This window comes from Muscardinus avellanarius (genome assembly GCF_963383645.1).
Source record: "Muscardinus avellanarius genome assembly, chromosome: 12".
Lineage (NCBI taxonomy): Eukaryota > Metazoa > Chordata > Mammalia > Rodentia > Gliridae > Muscardinus > Muscardinus avellanarius.
The window spans coordinates 52,261,874-52,280,019 of record NC_137798.1 but is presented as its reverse complement, the minus strand read 5'-3'; the positions used below and the strand labels follow the sequence as shown (position 1 = coordinate 52,280,019).

The following is an 18,146-nucleotide window of genomic DNA, read 5'->3' as shown; positions in this document are numbered from 1 at the left end:
CCTCTGGTCTCAGCCTCCCGAATGCTGGGATTATAAACGTGTGCCACCACGCCCGGCTAATTTATTTATTTGGTAAAATTTCTGGGCATCAGAAAGGTTTATAAGATCCCTTCTGCCTGTTGTTCACATTGTTTTTCTATGAGTTTCAATATATTAACAATAAAACAAAAATCTTATTCAAAAGACATTAAATTTTCTTTCTTATGATCATTCCAAGATTTAAAAAAAAATGTTCCTCTAGTCATAACATATAAGTAATAAATGCATCATAAATCAATAAATTAAATGAGTAGAATAAAGGAATGGTGAGATATCACTAATCATTTTTCCATCCAATAACACAAAATAAAGCAAAAATTGTTAAGTGACCTGATATAAATATACGGCAGTTAGGTCATTATTTTTCTTTCAAATCTTGTTAACTTTGGAAAATAAACAGTTTGACAGATAATATTATAATTAATGCTCATTTTCTCTTTCAGGAATGTAATTTCAAAATATACACTTTGAAAATCAATGACGTAATAAAGATTTTGATCATTTATTTTTTTGTACTGGGCATGGAACCCAGGGGCCTTCTACCCCAGGGCTATATTCCAGACCTATTTTATATTTAATTTAGAAATAGGGTCTCACTAAGTAGCTGAGGCTGGCTACGAACCTGCATAGTCCTCCTTTCTCAGCCTCCCAAATGCTGGGATTACAAGAGTGCTGATCATTTTAGTATACTTTATAATCATGTAATTAGATATCATAATTGCTGGTTCAAATGATTGCATATGTGAACATTAATTTTTTAATTAGAAACAATTATACCAATGATTTAAAGATATAGATTATGGTGACTAAGTCAAGCAAATACTTCCATCAAAGAATATTAGAGGAAAATAAAAATGCATATCTATCATAAAATGCTTTTCCATAGATTCTAGCTATAACTATTTATATGAAGGATGGTGTGAATTGTATTCATTTTGTAGTGAGACCTGTGTCATGTCTTATCTGGAATAATGAATGCATAAGTATATTGAAAAATCATTATAATAAAAAGTAATACTGAAAAAGTTATACTGAAAAGTAATACTGTAAAATAATGATTATATACTGAAAAGTGTATAAGTATATTGAAAAATCAATATCTGTTTCTAATTTGTAAAAATTCATGTCAAGAGGGACCAGCTCCCCCATGTGTATAAGCTTTATCACTTAGATCCCCAGTGTTTATTTAAGTGTTATTTTCATTGTCATAGCAGTACCTTGGAATGTATGTCATTTATTATTATCTAATAAATTCAACATACATTTTTCACTTCTTGGTTTTGTTGTCAACATGTTCCTTTGCAAAAAAGTATTCACTATATGGACATACTTGATATCTTAGGGCTTCTTGAGAAGCAAATATAGAAATAGCATAGTTACATCACCTGAGAAGAGATGATTCTGGGAAGGTATGAGGGTTCCTTTGAGAAAGGATGGGCAGGGTTCTTGATGTGACAGAAAAAAATTTCAGCACAAGACAGTCAGAAACACAGAGAGATTTTTTTTAGAAAAGCAAGAAATATAGACTCAAGGGAGAATGAGGGTCATCTCCAAAGTGAGAGAGGTCCTTTTTGAAGGTCCATGGCTCCCTCATAGGAAACATGGTGAAGGGTGAGCAGGGGAGGTACGTGAAGATGTTAGTCTGGTAGTCACAGGATGTCTTAGGGTGTTTTGGTCATCTTCTGGATCAGGAGGTTGCCTTCAAAAGACTATGCTTGCATGGGCTCAGTAACAGTATCATAAGCGAATGTGTTTCCTGGTTTGGTATTCAGGTCACAGTTTTGAATCTTTTGTGTCATCTCTGTTATCTGATCAATAGATGTTTCCTTGAGGTTAATTAACAGTGCTCAGATTATTTATTACAAGTCATTGAGTAAAAATATATACATTTCTCAGAAACTTGGGAGTGACAGTACAAGCTAGAAGAAGGAGAAATATTAGTATAAGGCTTGCAGTTTCAAGGTACATTTTTCTATTTCTTACTTTGTCTCCTTTCTACCTGTTTCTTTTATTTCTTCTATTCTATGTTATATATATGTGCATTAGATCTTTCTCATTTTCTTTAAGAAGTAAAATATATAAAATCCACTAAAGATCAAATAAAGTTTCAGATATGTCCATACTTTAATTGATAGTTGATAATTGATATCTATGATTTCTCATGGTATTATATATACTAGAGGACTTTTGATAATAATTATGTATATATATATTTATATATGCATACATAATTTACACACATATGTATATTTGTATATACATATATGCATATATACATATCTACATAATTTACACATACATATATAAGTATAAATTCATTTATATATATATGAAACATATTTATAATATATTTACTTTCATATACATATACATATATATTACTGTGATATTTAGTAATTGTGTTTGGTTATTTTATTTCCACTACTATGTTATTTGATTTTTGTTATATAAATGTAAAAATTAAGTAAAGAAAAAAGCTTAAGAAATTTTATAGTACTGTTTGTACTGGTTATATTTTGAATTAGCTGGGTAGCTAAAAACATCATCAGGGCTACTTTTGATAGCTCAATGGGCAGTTTCAACTATTTTTACCTATTTTCTTAAAAGGACTGAATTCAAATTATAGGGCTGTTGGTGAGACCCATTGGTAGAAGTCCTACTTTATTATTTCAAAAAGTGTGAACACCTCCTTACACTTGAGGTGGGAGTAAACTTTTCTAAAAAAATCTTCTCGATATGTATTTACATTTTAAAGTTTAATGTGCTGTTAGGTCAATATTCTTTCCACCTTTTACTTCCTACTTTATTATTTCAAAAAGTGTGAACACCTCCTTACACTTGAGGTGGGAGTAAACTTTTCTAAAAAAATCTTCTGGATATGGATTTACATTTTAAAGTTTAATGTGCTGTTAGGTCAATATTCTTTCCACCTTTTACTTAACTACACAGTATGATTCCTTCTATAAATTTAAAAGGAATGTAATTTTTTACCCTTTGTATAGAATCAATATAATGGTATGAGAATTTTTGGATCTGGTGCCTTCACCCCGTATCACCATCATCCCCACACATGATGCTAATGATTTCTTTAGAAATTAAGAGTATAGAGCAGTAATCTCTCTTCTTCAGTTCTTGCTTCCTGAGATAATGATTTCAAACAAAATTCACCAGTGGGTAATATAAGATATTTATTTAGGATATGAGGAAGGGGCACAGTAATAAAAGAAGGGTGGCCATGATAAAGGGTATTATATTCCAGAGAAAGTGTGAGATTATGAGAGAGTCCTGAAGGGCCACTTTCCAGTACTTGGAAGGCTTAAACAGGAGGATTGTAGACACAAAAAAAGCCTCAGCAAAGTAGCAAGGTGTAGCTCAGAGGTAGAACGCACTTGAGTTCAGTCCCTAGTACAAGACGCGTGCACACACACACACACACACACACACACACACACACACACACACGATCAGCAAACTTTCATTTTTAACTTTATAAATTTGCTTATTGAAATGTAACTTCCATACTAAGCATGAAGCTCTTTTTTTTATATAGAGTTTAACTTTATTTTAAGGCACACACAAGTCTTTACGATTCTGCAGGGCAGCTCCTGCATGCTTCAGGCGGCTCGGTTTTCTTTTCTTTTCTTTTTTTTTTGGTGTGTGTGTGTGTGTGTGTGTGTGTGTGTGTGTGTGTGTGTGTGTGGTGGTGGTGGTGGTGGTGGTGGTGGTGGTGGTGGTGGTGGTGGTGGTGGTACTGGGGTTCCTGGAAGCCCTTCTATGTTCGGGCTACACTCCCAGACCTATTCTATATTTTTTATTTGGAAACAGAGTCTCTTAAGCCAAGGGAGGCTGACTCCCAACCAGGGAAAACCTCCTGTCTCCGCCTCCCAAACGCAGGGATTACAAGCATGTGCCACCACGTCTGGCAGGCGACTCCGTTTTAACGTGTCCATGTAGCTGGATGGGACTTCGATTGTTAGTACAACGTTGCAGCTGCCACTTCTCTCTTTAGTGTCCAGTGCTCTCTTGTTTTTTATCCTTCCTCTGTCTGCCTTTAAAATTACTGAACTGAAAAATATTCACTTAAATTCATGTTTTTTTTTTTTGTGGTACTGGGGTTCCTGGAAGCCCTTCTACCTCCGGGCTGCACTCCCAGACCTATTTTTACATTTTTATTTGGAAACAGGGTCTCCTAAGCCAGCATGCGCGGCTGGCTTCGAACCTGCGCGATCCTCCTGTCTCTGCCTCCCAAGCGCGGAGATTACAAGCATGTGCCACCATGTCATGGTTTTACTGATAATACTTAGATGGAAAAGATGATCTGTCCATATATCAGTCCCACTGGGTAGTGAGATTTTATGGTGTTTATTTTGTTATTGTGTATTAAAGTTGTCAACCCTGGTCACAGGTTACACTGGTGATGCTAAGGAGGGCAGCATGCCTTTGGGATGGAGGTGCAGAGAAGGCACAGGTGTGCTCACATTGCACCTTCACCCCACCAGGCCTGATTGAGGGCTGGTGGCAGTGAGCACACAAGGGCATTGCAGCCAGGGTTCAGTTGGTGGCAGATAATAGAATCCATTCTCACTTATTTATCATAAATACATTAATTTATATAAGTAATCTCTTTCCAAATTCATTATAAAGGCTGCAAGAGAGGATTCTAGGGCTGTACCCACAGGAAGAACACCCAGAACAATACCATAACACCTGTCCAAAAAAGGAATGTCTTCCCCTATTAAAATCTCAAGGTAACTCTCCTAATCAGTCCTTCAAGAAAAAATGTACCGTAGTTACCACAAACTAATTAAGGAGCCCATGCTAGAACTGTTGGCTCTGTTTATTAACCACATACACTATGATTAAACCCCAAAGCCTGATTTCTTACAAAATACATCTCTTTCTACTTAACTTTGTTCTAATTATTTATTTTCCTTCCATTTTCCTTTCTTTCTTCTTTTCTTCCTACCTTTATTCCTTATTTTTTGGGTGTATTGTGTTCATGGGGTACAAGATGGTGGAGGCACACATGCACACTTCACCCAGTTAGCCCTTACCCTATTCCCTCCCCATTCCCTCCCTCCTTTCTCCTTTTCATGTTTGGCTAAGTGATTGATGTTGATATGTTTGTGAATGTACAGCATATACATTATGGAATTTCCCTCTTTCTCCTCCTATCCCCCACAGTTTGGTCACCTTTGTGCTCATCTATGGTTTCTCCTTATTTGTCTAGATTTCCTCCTATGAGCTACTTTCTCCCTAGCTTCTGCATATTAGAGAAAACATCTGCTTTTTTACCTTTTGTGATTGACTAATCTCATTTAGCATAATTGTGTCCATTTCAATCTATTTCCCTGCAAATTACATAATTTTGTTTATTTTTATTTTTTTATTTTTCAATACTTAGAATGAAACCCAGGAGGAGCTTACACATGTGAGGCTCTATCATCAAGCTATATTCTAGTCTTTTTTTTATGTTGAAACAGTGTCTAGCTGACTTACTCAGGCTGGCCTAGAGCTTGTGAGCCTCCTGCCCCAGCCTCCCCAGTAGCTGTGAATCTAAATCATGTACCACTAGTGACCAGCAAGTTTTGAATTCTTATTAATATAATTCAAATATGTAATGATAATGCAATTGAGTACAATAAGTGTAGTTTTTAGCTTTTTGTAACCTGAATTGCAAGAAGGCATTCTACTCAAAAGTTGAAAGTTTGAGCAACCCGTACACTGTGTATCTTGTGGTCACCAGGGACAATGCATATGAGGAAATTGCCTATTTACCTCATAATCACCTCATAATAGCCCATTTAATCCTTACCATATGAGGATGAAAGTAATAGTCTCTAATTTGGTATCAAACATATCTTGAAACTACTAATGAGTTGGAGATTATACCACTATCAATTTCCTATTGTTTGTTGGACGCAGTCTGTTTTAGGAGAGCTTAATGGGGTTCAAGATAGTAGAGGCATACATGCACATATCAATCATTTAGCTGTTCCTTATGAGGGCTTTTCTGATATACCTGTTTCTCTTTTAGGTTTAAATATCCCTTCTTTGCCTAGCTTATAGGTTCAAGTTCCTTTTCTTAATATTTTTCCTATAATGGAATATTCAGTCCAAGAATTCCAGGTAAATGCCAGGTGTGGTGGCGCACACTTGTAATCCCCGCCCTTGGGAGGCGGAGACAGGAGGATCATTCAGGTTGGAAGCCAGCAGCACTGGCTTTAGAGACCCTGTTTCCAAATAAAAAGTATAAAATAGATCTGGGAGTGTAGCCTGGAGGTAGAAGGGCTTCCAGGAACCCCAGTACCACACACACACACACAAAAAAAGAATTCCAGGTAAAATTGTATAAGATTACTTGTGTTTTATTCTTCATTTCCATTTTAATTAGGAAAAAATTCCATAGAAACATAAGAATTTATAGGGAGTGGATACGTGCACATTAATAATGCGTGCTTTCTTGATCAAGAGTTAAAGTGCAGCCATTCATTTCCCCTTGTATTTAGAAAACAAGGCCATCAGAACCCGTTTCTCTTAATGCCAATAAGACAGAGAATAGTCTGCAGATTCACCTGGAATGGGGTTCCCATCCTATCTTCCCTATAGACTAGCTATGGGATCTTGGGAATATCATTTTACAGATTAAGCATCAGCTTATTAAACTGTAAAATGACAATATGGTATTCATTGAAATTATTTTTAAGGATTAAAGTGTATTTTAGAGTTAGCTCTTAATATATGTGATTTCTGATAGAAATACAGGCATACATTTTTTTTTTTTTTAGAATGTAGGAACTACTTCTAATTGCATTGTCTTGGGAAAGTTCATTATCCTCTCTGAATCTCAGTTTAATCATCTGCAAGTTGAGGATAAGAGTATTTACTAGTGGAAATTTTTATGAAGACAATTATGTAAAGGCACATAGTAGAGAATCCAACATATGTCATTTCCCACTTATTCTAAGCTTTATTCAAAATTTAAACAGGTTAAATATAAAATCTTGCAATATTTAACTATGGCATTAATTTCGTGGGCTAAATATTTCAAATGTCTAGGAATAGTGTATTGTTAATGTTCTGTGATCCATAGGTTATGAAAGTGGGACATTTTAGTAATCATTTAAAGTGATCTCATTCCATGGTTAGTATTTCTTCTTCCTCAGTTTAGTTTTGAGTATCTTCTTGTTGATAGCTTTTAATCATTTGAATGTTGAGTGGAGTTTAAGTTATAAACTAACAGTTTCGGGTAAAAAGTTATTTATATCCCAAGGTGCCCATAAAATGTGCGCTGTTTTTGTTTTGCTTTTCTAAAAGTTGTTCATAGTTGTTTGAATAGAAAAATGTCAAATAAAGATGTGTATATATGCTTGAAAATGTAACAACATGACCTGGGAATGTTAATCTTCTCTTTCCAGTTCTCGGTACCCAGGAAAATGCAGAAAGACAGATAATTAACTATAAAATATCTTTAGATAAAAGGATGTAAACTTTGGAAGGCATTTTAGGTGAATTTTTGGAAAACATGAAGTGGATTTGCATGGCATTACTTACTTAGGTGCATTCTGCTTAAATTTACCTATTGGAATATTAGAATACTATAATTATACATATTTCTATTTTTATTTAAGTGTGCTAGTTTTTTTCATGTCTTTTAATCCCTTAAATGGCAGAAATTTGTTTTCTCTCTTGGAGTGAATGGAACAGTGCATTTTACTTTTTCTTAAATATCAAATGCACTGTCTGCAATATTGTTAAATTTAGAATATATTCTATTATAAAAGGTGTTAAAGAAATTGCTGCTTCACTCTCAACAAGACTGAGAATGATGGGAATTTTTTCCATAAGAAACCCATAAGGAGAAGATGGAAATGTTCAGCAGTAACATTTAAGAAAAAGCTTCGATTTGTAACTTTTGTGGTAAATCAATATTAAGAAGTGCAGAAGTGCTAAATGTAAATCCAGGGAAACTTTTAAAGTTCTAGGCAAAACATTACAATAAAACTAAAATACCTTTCTGCATTTATTTGCTCACATTAAAAAATAATGTATTTGAAATATACTATATATTATTATATTAACTAATATATAAAATGGCATATTGATTATTAAATTAAAATATTGCATTTTAGGTTATTAAGGGCTCAGATTAATGATATTTATAACCAATAGTTCATTTCTTTCATGAGTTGCCATTCTAATCTTTTAGATGGTTTAAATAAAAAATTGTAATGCATGTAGCTTTCATGAATTTTGGGGGTACATCTAATTTTTTTTTTTTTACCAAGGACATTACCTTTGTTTGTATTCCTAGTACTTGAGAGGCTGAGACAAGAGGGTTGCAAGTTAATGGCCAGCCTCAACTCTTTAATGAGGCCCTTTACAACTTAGTAAGACCCGTTTTAAAATAAAGAATAAAAAAATAGGCCTGTGGGTTTAGCCCTGTGGTAGAATGCCCCTGGGTTTAATCCAGGGTTGAACCTGGATTGAACCTACGTTTGTTTTGTTTTGTTTTTTAGAGTAAAAAAAAAATAAAAATAAAAAAAGTGAAGCCTATTACTAGTTGTTTGAGAGCCCATAGTTAATTTCTGGATTGTACTATAAAACCAAACCCTTTCACTCTTCAATCTATGTTAACCGCACCTTTTTGTATTTATAATCCTTGCACCAAAATGTACTTTCTTTGGTCACCTCTAGTTTTTTTTTAATTATTTGGATTTTTTAAAAACATTTATTGGTACATTGTAGTTGTACATCTTATTGTAGTACAAGATGGTAGAGGCATACATGCACACATCACCCAATTAGCCCTTACCCAATATCCATCTCATTCCTTCCCCCATTCTGATGAGAGTATAATGATATCTCATTGCTGTTCTAATTTGCCTTTCTCTTATGATTAACAGAAACAATTAATGAATTTAAATATTTTCTCATGTACCGGTTTGCTATGTGGATAACCTCTTCAGTGCAACGTCTTTTTCACTTCTTAATTCAAATCCTGTCGGTATTTGTTCAAATGTTTAATTTTGATGTAATGCTAGCAAGCTCTATCTAATGCACCATGTGCATATAGGAAGTCTGGTGCTACTAAAGATAAATACTAAATTATTTGGCTTCTTCCACTCTATTCATGAAAGAGGTAAATAAATCCCTTGAAGTACAACTCCAAGGTGAAGACATATGGAAGCATTTCTACATGTTTACCATTCACATATTTTGACTATATCCTTAAAAGAACGAAACCTAGTGTTTTCCGTTTTAAGGCCTATCTAGGTTTAGAAATTTTTATGTCTTCACTTTTGTGTGTGTTTTCAACTCATCTGCCATTATGATTTCTTCTACTTTACAGTTCTCTGTTCTGATCAATCAGAACACCAACCTGATGAACCCCATGCTCTTCTCTCCTTTTATTTATTGCTGCCATAAGCTTCTTATTTACATGTATAAGACAATACTAACTTTTAAAGTGTTTTATTTTTATTTTTTTTAATTTTTTAATTTTTTTTTTTTTTTTTTTTTTGGTGGTACTGAGGGTGGAACCCAGAGGCTTTCTACCTCTGGGCTATCCTCTCAGACCTATTTTTTTTATACTGTATTTGGAAACAGGGTCTCACTAAGTTGCTGAGAGCCTCACTAAGTAGCTGAGACTGGCTTTGAACCTGTGCGATCCTCCTGTCTCAGCCTCTCAAGTGCGGGGATTACAATCGTGCGCCACCACACCCGGCTTTTAAAAGTGTTTTAAAACCATACACTATAAACACTAGTAGTAGTGATAGTAATTTAGTACTTGTAGTTTCTAATATCTAGGCATACTAGAAAAATACCGTGCTGCTGTATGTATAGTGAGGAAATGTTCAAGTTGAAACTGTATTCCTTGTCAGAAATTTCTTGTTATTTTTATAAGAGGAGATTTAGAAGCAATTGTGACATTTTGCTGTAATTTATTATAGACTGGTATAATTTATTAAAAATTGAACCTGTATGATCTTGCATCTGTCATTCAGAATACTATTTACCATATTAAGTAATTCAAGAAGAACCTATTTTCTCTATAACTTCCCCTGATATCAGTATAGGAGATGAGGAGAAACTTTATTTTTAGAATTCTAACAAACACTGTCTGCTCAATTACCAACCATAGCTATTCCTTTATACTCATTCTGGCAGTACACTGCAACTGGCTTTTTAGGCATAGTTCCCAGTGGCTTTGGTGTCAGATCATCCTGATAATTATGGAAGATCTAATGATGTTTATCTTATTCTTTTTCTCTGGCCTTTTTTTTATTGATGAAGAACCTTTTTTCAGAGTACAAATAATCCCGAAACGAAGCTCATATTTGTCTCTGTAGATAGACTTGAGTTTTTTTGATTTAACTACTTGGGCTCTGATAGAAAATAACTTCCAGTTATGAATCCTCATTCACTAGACATTATTAAAAGAGGGAACCCAACAGTCTTGGGACTGCTGAGGTCTGAGTCTTTATTGAATTTGTAGTATCTATGCAATAGACTTTTTGAATTCAGCCACGTGTATCTGTGATCTATGCTTTGGTTTTCTAATATTTTCCAAAGATTATCTCAGTCAACATTGATTTTATTTAAGTCTATATAAAAGAAATGATATTTCAGTAATATAATTTTATCAAAAACAAAATGGAAAACTCTTTATAAGGAATTGGCTAGCCCTAGGCTAAGTGTTATTTTCTGTAGCCCAAGATGATCACCATTTTTTCTACAGCAAAGGTAGAGAATTATAATAAAAAGTACCTTTATTTCTCTGTTAATGTGTTTTTATGGTGATGATTATTTAATTTTATATTATTTGAACAGGATTTAAATATAGACATATGTAATAATTCATTGTATCTGAAAATTTTATAAATTTGTATTCCTATTATGAGACTAGTAATTGTCTCAAATGACCATTCTTCTGTTTTTCCAGGGTTTATGTAATGATAATATTACAGCAGGTAGATACTATTCAGAGTAAATAGTAAATTTTACATCCTTCCTTTCAACTAAGAATGGGGAAATAACTAGGCAATGTAAACAGAAGTTTTAGGAGGCAGCTTCTCAGAACCTTCTATAAAAGGCAGCTAGCATATATAGATTAATCATAGATTAATTTAATCTACACATCTCAACTATAAAATTATTTTGTACCAATAAAATATTTTTTAAAAGAATGAGGAATTTACAGAAATATGTAGAAGATTATATGAAGCAGCCAGCCCAAGTTATCAGATATTTTTTTTATTCTTATGTGGATTATATTGAAAATGGCATATATTCAGACTGTGCTTGGTGTCCTCTCCTCTCCCCAACTTTCTTTTCCCCCATCTCAACAATGAGTTTCCAAGTTAATCATGCTATATTCATAATTTTACACATGTTTGCATATAGCTCCTTCATTAACTAACCTCAGCCTTCTTCCTCTCCTATCCCTCCATTCTAGCTTTGCTGAGGTTTCCCCTCCATTATCTGGAGTCCCCCTGCTATTCCTAATACTCCCTAGTTTGGGCATATTAGAGAAAACATATGTCCCTTCTCTTCCTGTGCTTGGTTGTCTCACTTAACATAATGTTCTCTAAGTCTTTCAATCTTCTTGAGAATGACCTGATTTTGTTCTTCTTTATAGCAGAGTAGAATTCCATTGTGTGTATTTCCCATAATTTTGCAATCCATTCATTTGTTGATGGAGACCTAGATCGATTCCATCTTTTGGCTATTATGAATTGTGCTGCTATGAACATGGGTATGCATAGGTTACTATAGTTCTCTGATTTCAACCCCTTTGGAAAAATACCCATGAGTGGTATAGCCGGATCATATGGTGGATCCATTCCCAATTTTTTTTTTAATGAAATAAAGATGTTTTAATCCATAATAAGAACTAAGTAGCATGCATCCTGGTTAGGGGAGAAAAAGGACAACTATCAATTGCTTTTTGCCTCTTTTACCTGCTGGTAGGAGTGAGATGTAAAGGGAGGATCTGTGACTGCTCTTCTGAAACTTGAGCTCAAGCAACATGCAGGAGGGAAGCTCTCCCAAGAGACTGGAGTCCTGAGTGCTCCCTAGAGCACAGACGCTAAGTCTATATTAGCCTCACTCCAGATTTTTTTTAACATGGAAAATCTAACTGTACTCTTGTATAAGTTATTGTTAATGTATCAGTCTTACAGCTGAACCTCATCCTTAGTCTTATATCCCACAAACTCTTCAACTCAAGTACCATGTGTTCATTCAACAAATATGTATAATTATCTACTGCACTAAGTTCTGAGAATCATATGTTGAATTTTTTATGAAGTCTTCCTATGGTATTCACTGTCTGTTTTTCCCCCCAGTGCCATCCTGCAGAATAGTGGCAACAAAGCTCAGAAAAATCTCTAGGGGGAAGGCATTACAAATAAAGAAGAATTTGGTTCTATTCGTAGTTGTTAACAAGGAGCTGTTTAGGGTAGAACTCAGAAGCCAATATTAAATTAAATAATTTAAGTATAATTCATTAATTCCTTCATTCCTAATATAGAAGGTACTCAAGTTTTATACTTTCCTCTATTTAGTCTTTTCAGTGAAGTCACAGAATTTAAACTGGAATAGTTTTCCATTCATTGGTTTCTTGACAGCAATTTTCATATTTTATTTTTTTCTTTGAACAGTGACCAGATCTTTATGTATTAATCATCTTTTGTTTACTTATTTCACACTATACTGATCAAATCAAGAATACAAAGTCTATATTATCTCTAATTTTAAAAATTAACTGGGGCTTTCTTTGATGCCATTTGTATGTTTAATTTTTTCAAGTGTTTAATAGACATGAGAAAAATTTCATAATTTCATGAAATTGGTTGGAATACTTTCTGTATACTTGTTATTTACATGTGTTCATTATAGTTTTAGTTCCCATCTGTCTTACTTTTTTAACTTAAAAAATTATATCATCTATAGCTGTCTAATTCTTAGAGAGTTGTCATGGAATTTCCCACTGGGATTGTGTGTTTCTCACAGTCTCCCCTGGCTAATTTTGTTTGTTTTGTGTCTTTATCTGCTCCTTATTCTATTGAATGCAAATTACCAAGAATGATTTTGCTTTTGAATTTTAACATTCCAAAAAGCAATGGCTTTCTGTCCTCGTTGTTTTAACTGCGAATATCTAATTAATTTGATCTTATTGTACATGAGCTTTATCACTCTTGCTTGGTGGATTTTAGTTGACATATTCCTATTACCTCTTTATTTATCCTGTCTTTTCCAATCTAGATTTCCAGTATCTTTTATTGTTACCTTGTGTGCATGTGCATGTATTTGTGTGTGTTTAAAATATATGTACATAGCTAGGCGTGATGGCGCATGCTTGTAATCCCTGAGCTTGGGAGGCAGAGACAGAAGGATCATGCAGGTTCGAAGCCAGCCTCCCTGGCTTAAGAGACCCTGTTTCCACATTTTTAAAAAAGTATAAAAATGGGTCTGGGAGTGCAGCCCGGAGGTAGAAGGGTTTCCAGGAACGCCAGTACAGTACCATTAAAAAAAAAAAAATATATATATATATATATATATATATATATATATATATATATATATGCATACATGTAATACATGGATTATATAAAATATATAGTTTATATTATTTTATATACATATATGGCAAACTGCATATAATCAGTTTTACTTTATTCTGTTTTGTGTTTTGGGGATTGAATCCGGGACCTCATAGATGCTAAACAGCTACTCTACCACTGAGCTACACTTTTAGTTCTGTTTTAACTTCTAAATCCAGCTTAATAGGTTCTTTTAAAAGTCAAATTCAGTTCAATCGCAGGTAGTCTATGATTGTCATAAATGGTTTGTAGTGATCACTTGCATAGAATAGTGGAAATAATAATGAATAGTGCACTGTATATTTCATTTGAATGAAAGCTGAATTTAAATGTTGCCACCACTAAAAAGAGGTACACGAAATAATGGATTAGTTAATAAGCTTGATTTAGTCATTCTGTCATGTTAGCATATATGAAAACATTACATTGTACCCATAATTATATACAGTTATTTTGGTCAATGATATATTCTATGTGCTTTTGGTATTAAGAAACTTTTTTAAAGGAGTTTATTAGAAAGAAATACAGAAGATAGTTACAGCCTCAGGGGTAACATGAGGGGGTGCTTCGAAGGAAATCACCCAAGAAACTTTATTTAATGGTGAACTTGTATATTGCCCAAACTCTATTTAACCATCGAATGCACATTTATTAACTGCTTGCATTCATGTGCTTTCCCATATCCCCTTTAAATTCAAGTCCTCAAACACAGTTTGCCTGTTGGATAGCTAGAGTTTCAAATATTTTTGTCAGGTGTGATTCTTTGAACTGTGAGCTTAGTGCATGTTTGCCTTACTAAATATGTTTCTTCCCACTAAGATGAGAGATGTTGGGTGAGTGAGTGCTGGGTGTTATAAGATGGCCCTTCCCCCACAGGTCTTCAGTGAAGGAGGCTACTATCTATACCACTGCTCTAAAGCTTACAGTATTGGAAAGGAGAATTCCGGGGGCAAGCTAACCTTTAATACCCCTCCAGGAAATTTTGTTAGAATCAGGGTTGGCTGTTAGTCAAAGAGGACCCAGAGAAAGAATTATGTAAGCAAGATATGAGTTTGTTTCTCCACATGGAGAAGGATAGGAGTGTAAATTCCTCATTTCAGGTGGATACAACTCCATGACATCGGAAATTCATTTCTAATGTACTCTTTCTGTGTTCTTGACTTTCACTCTAAATCATCTTTTGGTCCAAGACAAGAAGCCATCAAAATGTACAAAATGAGGAGGGGTGCTGCTTTTTTACAAGGACTTGTTTTGGGACTCTGCTGAGAAGACTGGCTGAATGGATAGCTAAGAAACTTGTCTGTCTCCTAGAGGAGCCAGTGCTGATTAATAATTCAGGGCAAAAGGCCACAAAAACAAGAAATCAGATGTTCTCCATAATATGTGGATGCTAGGGAGAAAATGGGTCATAGAAGGAACTGTAGACATAGAAGGGGAATCTATAGATGAACAAATAAGGTGATCTAACTTAGGGGGATGGGAGGAGAAAGAGGGAAATTCCCTAATGTATATGATGTACATTCACAAACATATCAAAGTCAATCACTAAGCCAAACATGAGAAGGAGGGAGGGGGGAAGGAATGGGAAGGGAACTGGGTAAGGGCTAGATGAGTGACGTATGTATGTATGTCTCTACAATCTTGTACTCCATTCAGATTTACAACTACAAGACTACGCACCAATAAAAAAAAAAAAAAAAAAGAAAAGAAAAGAAAAACAGTGCTCGCAGTAGAATGCCCCTGGATTCAAACTCCAGTACAAAAAAAGAAAAAAAATAAAAATCAGCAAATGCCTCAAAAGGAAATTACACAGAAAATAGTGAATTTACTGCCGGGATTTGGCTTCTCAACTCCTAGCTCTATTAAGTATTCTTCACAGGCTTCATTTACTTCTGTTTTAAAAATCCAGCTATTATACCTATTCTTAGTCTGAGGATTAATCCAATACAAGCTGTTTTATCATAATTCCACTACTCTTGATCATACACATAATGTTTCTAATTATTGTTTTGCTAAATAATTTGTGTTGTAATAAACATCCTTCTAAATAGAAAAATAATTCAGGGCCGTTACTATGGAAAAGAGTGGTTTTAACAGCCGAGAATGAGCTGGTCTTGACACTTAGATCCTTCTTTATAGATTCGATGTCACAACTTTTATCAGTGTATGAGTAGATTTTTCTCCTATCATCAATTAGCCATGTAACTTGGTAAGCCCTCAAAATGAGTAAATTGTATTTTTCTACTGCTCAAGAATATTGCTTTTTTTTTTTTCAGTACTGGGGCTAGAACCCAGGGGCATTCTACCTTCAAGCTACACCCCTAGCCCTATTTTTTATTCTTTATTTTGAAATAGGGTCTCACTGAGTTGCAAAGGACCTCACTAAGTAGTTGAGGATGACTGTGAACTCTGATCCTCCTGTCTTGCCTCCTAAATGCGGGAATTCCAAGCATGTGCCACCATGCCTGGCTTAGTATTTTTTTTTTTTAAATGAGGAAAGCCAGGTGTGGCTTATACCTGTAATGCCAGTAATTGGAAGACTAATATAGGAGGACAGCCTCAGCAATTTAGTGACATACTGTTTCAAAATAAAAATTAACAAAGGCTGGGCTATAGCTTAGAGGTAGAATGTTCAATCTCCAGTACAAAAAAACAAATGAACAAAAACAGTGATCCTCTCTGGTCTCAGCCTCCTTAATGCTGGGATTACAAGTGTACTACCACACCCGGATTGTATTTAATTTTTTTAAATGGTCACATTTAACTCAATTTTTGGGCTCATCAATTTTAACTACTTCCCTATTATTGATTATTTATACATATGTATGTTTATACATATAAGTATATAAAATTTCTCATGGTATATACTATTATACATAGAGTAGCTTTATTTTTCTGCATTCTTAAGCAAATATATAAGATATACTTTAACCAGATAATTGCTAAGCCAAAATATGAATGCTTTCATTTTCATATAACTTATATGAAACCTAATATTGATAATGTCAATATTGAACATATCCAATTTTAAAGACTCAGAGTTAGTTTCATTTCATAAATTTTATCTTAGGTGTATGACCAGACAGTTTCTATCTGCTATTTTTCAATCTTAAAATAAAAATAACCCAAAAATATATTATATAGTAGGTCAGGAAGAGAAATAAAAACAAATATTTTTTATTTCCTCTTTGGTTTCACTTTATAGTACCAGCATGTGGCTTTTTTCCTGTTTATAAACTAAAGTACACAAAATTTTAGTCAAATGTCATTCATTATTGCTAGCAAAAACGAAATCTGTTGCACACAGCTGTGTTGCAAAGAATGGTATTGTTTTTAATGAAATGTTTTAGATATTCAAAATGTTTTGGCAGTTTTATAGTAATGTTCTTGAAAAAGTTTATACATTTTCTAAAACTAATTGTTGATAAAATGTGAATTCTGATTATTAAGATAGATAAAAATGTGTGGGTTTTTAAAGCAAAGCCATTAATGAAAAATGCTTTTAATAACCAGGTGTATAAAATTATACATAATCTCAATAAGCCATTATGATAATATGCCTAAAGTATCCAGATAAAATAGGAAAATTAAAGTGATGAAGCATGTCCAAAAAGAAATTAGAGTCTTCTTGGACAAAATATGTAAAAAATACTCAGCCTTTTCTTCTGGAGATGGCCTGCATTCTCACTTGAACGTGTTCTATTTTCTTTACCCAAAAGCTCACTCTCAAGATGGCTCTGTTCTACTTCAAATGTGTTTCCTACTTGACCCTAAATATCATCTTTTCAGAGAAAGATCACATTTTCCTTGAACGTGTATCTTCTTTTTTAAATAAGGATGCATCTTTGGGGAAAAAATCCATAAAGTATCTTACCAATTTTGGAATGTATGAAATAATATTGTGTATAATCAAGAAAAAGAGAAGCTAATTCTCATTTCTAATACACTTAAGATTTTCAGATCCTTCTCTATCATATTTGATATTGCCCTGGTACTACTGCTGAACTCTATGCAGTTAGATCTGAATTACATGCGGTAATATGCAATAATGTTAGACTTAATATTTTATAATTCATTTGTGTATGTCATTTATTTTTAAAAAATAATTTGATAGCGAAGGCAATGTTCTAGCTCTGAAATCAAAATCTTTAGATGAGTGACTGCTTTTTTTTTTTTTTTCCTATGAGAAAACCAACCTAAAGTAACCATCTCTGTTGATGCTTGCTCAGATCAGGTGGACCAAAACAGCAGGAAGTGCCTCTGACAGATTCCAAGACTCCAGTGTCTTCAACGAGACTTTGAGAATTACAAATATTCAGCGACACCAAGGAGGCCGGTATTACTGTAAAGCAGAGAATGGCTTGGGCTCCCCAGCGATAAAGTCCATCAGAGTGGATGTGTACTGTAAGTAATTTTCCCAGAAGATTATAATTAAGCCTAGTACAGGTTTCTTCTGTTCTACCACCATGGTTTTCTCAAAAAACATAAGTAGAACTTTAT

The 18,146-nt window shown here is 34.0% G+C and overlaps 1 protein-coding gene across 2 annotated transcripts in view; it reads left to right on the top strand.

Annotated features, from left to right (window-relative positions):
* Positions 1-18,146, top strand: part of MDGA2 (MAM domain containing glycosylphosphatidylinositol anchor 2) — a gene marked incomplete at both ends in the record, with an annotated part of 848,361 nt that overhangs the window by 435,714 nt on the left and 394,501 nt on the right. For both annotated transcript variants that reach the window (XM_080707341.1, XM_080707342.1), the window contains one exon: positions 17,876-18,050. In XM_080707341.1, coding sequence (XP_080563467.1) covers positions 17,876-18,050 — 175 coding nt within the window. The remainder of the gene's footprint in view (positions 1-17,875; positions 18,051-18,146) is intronic.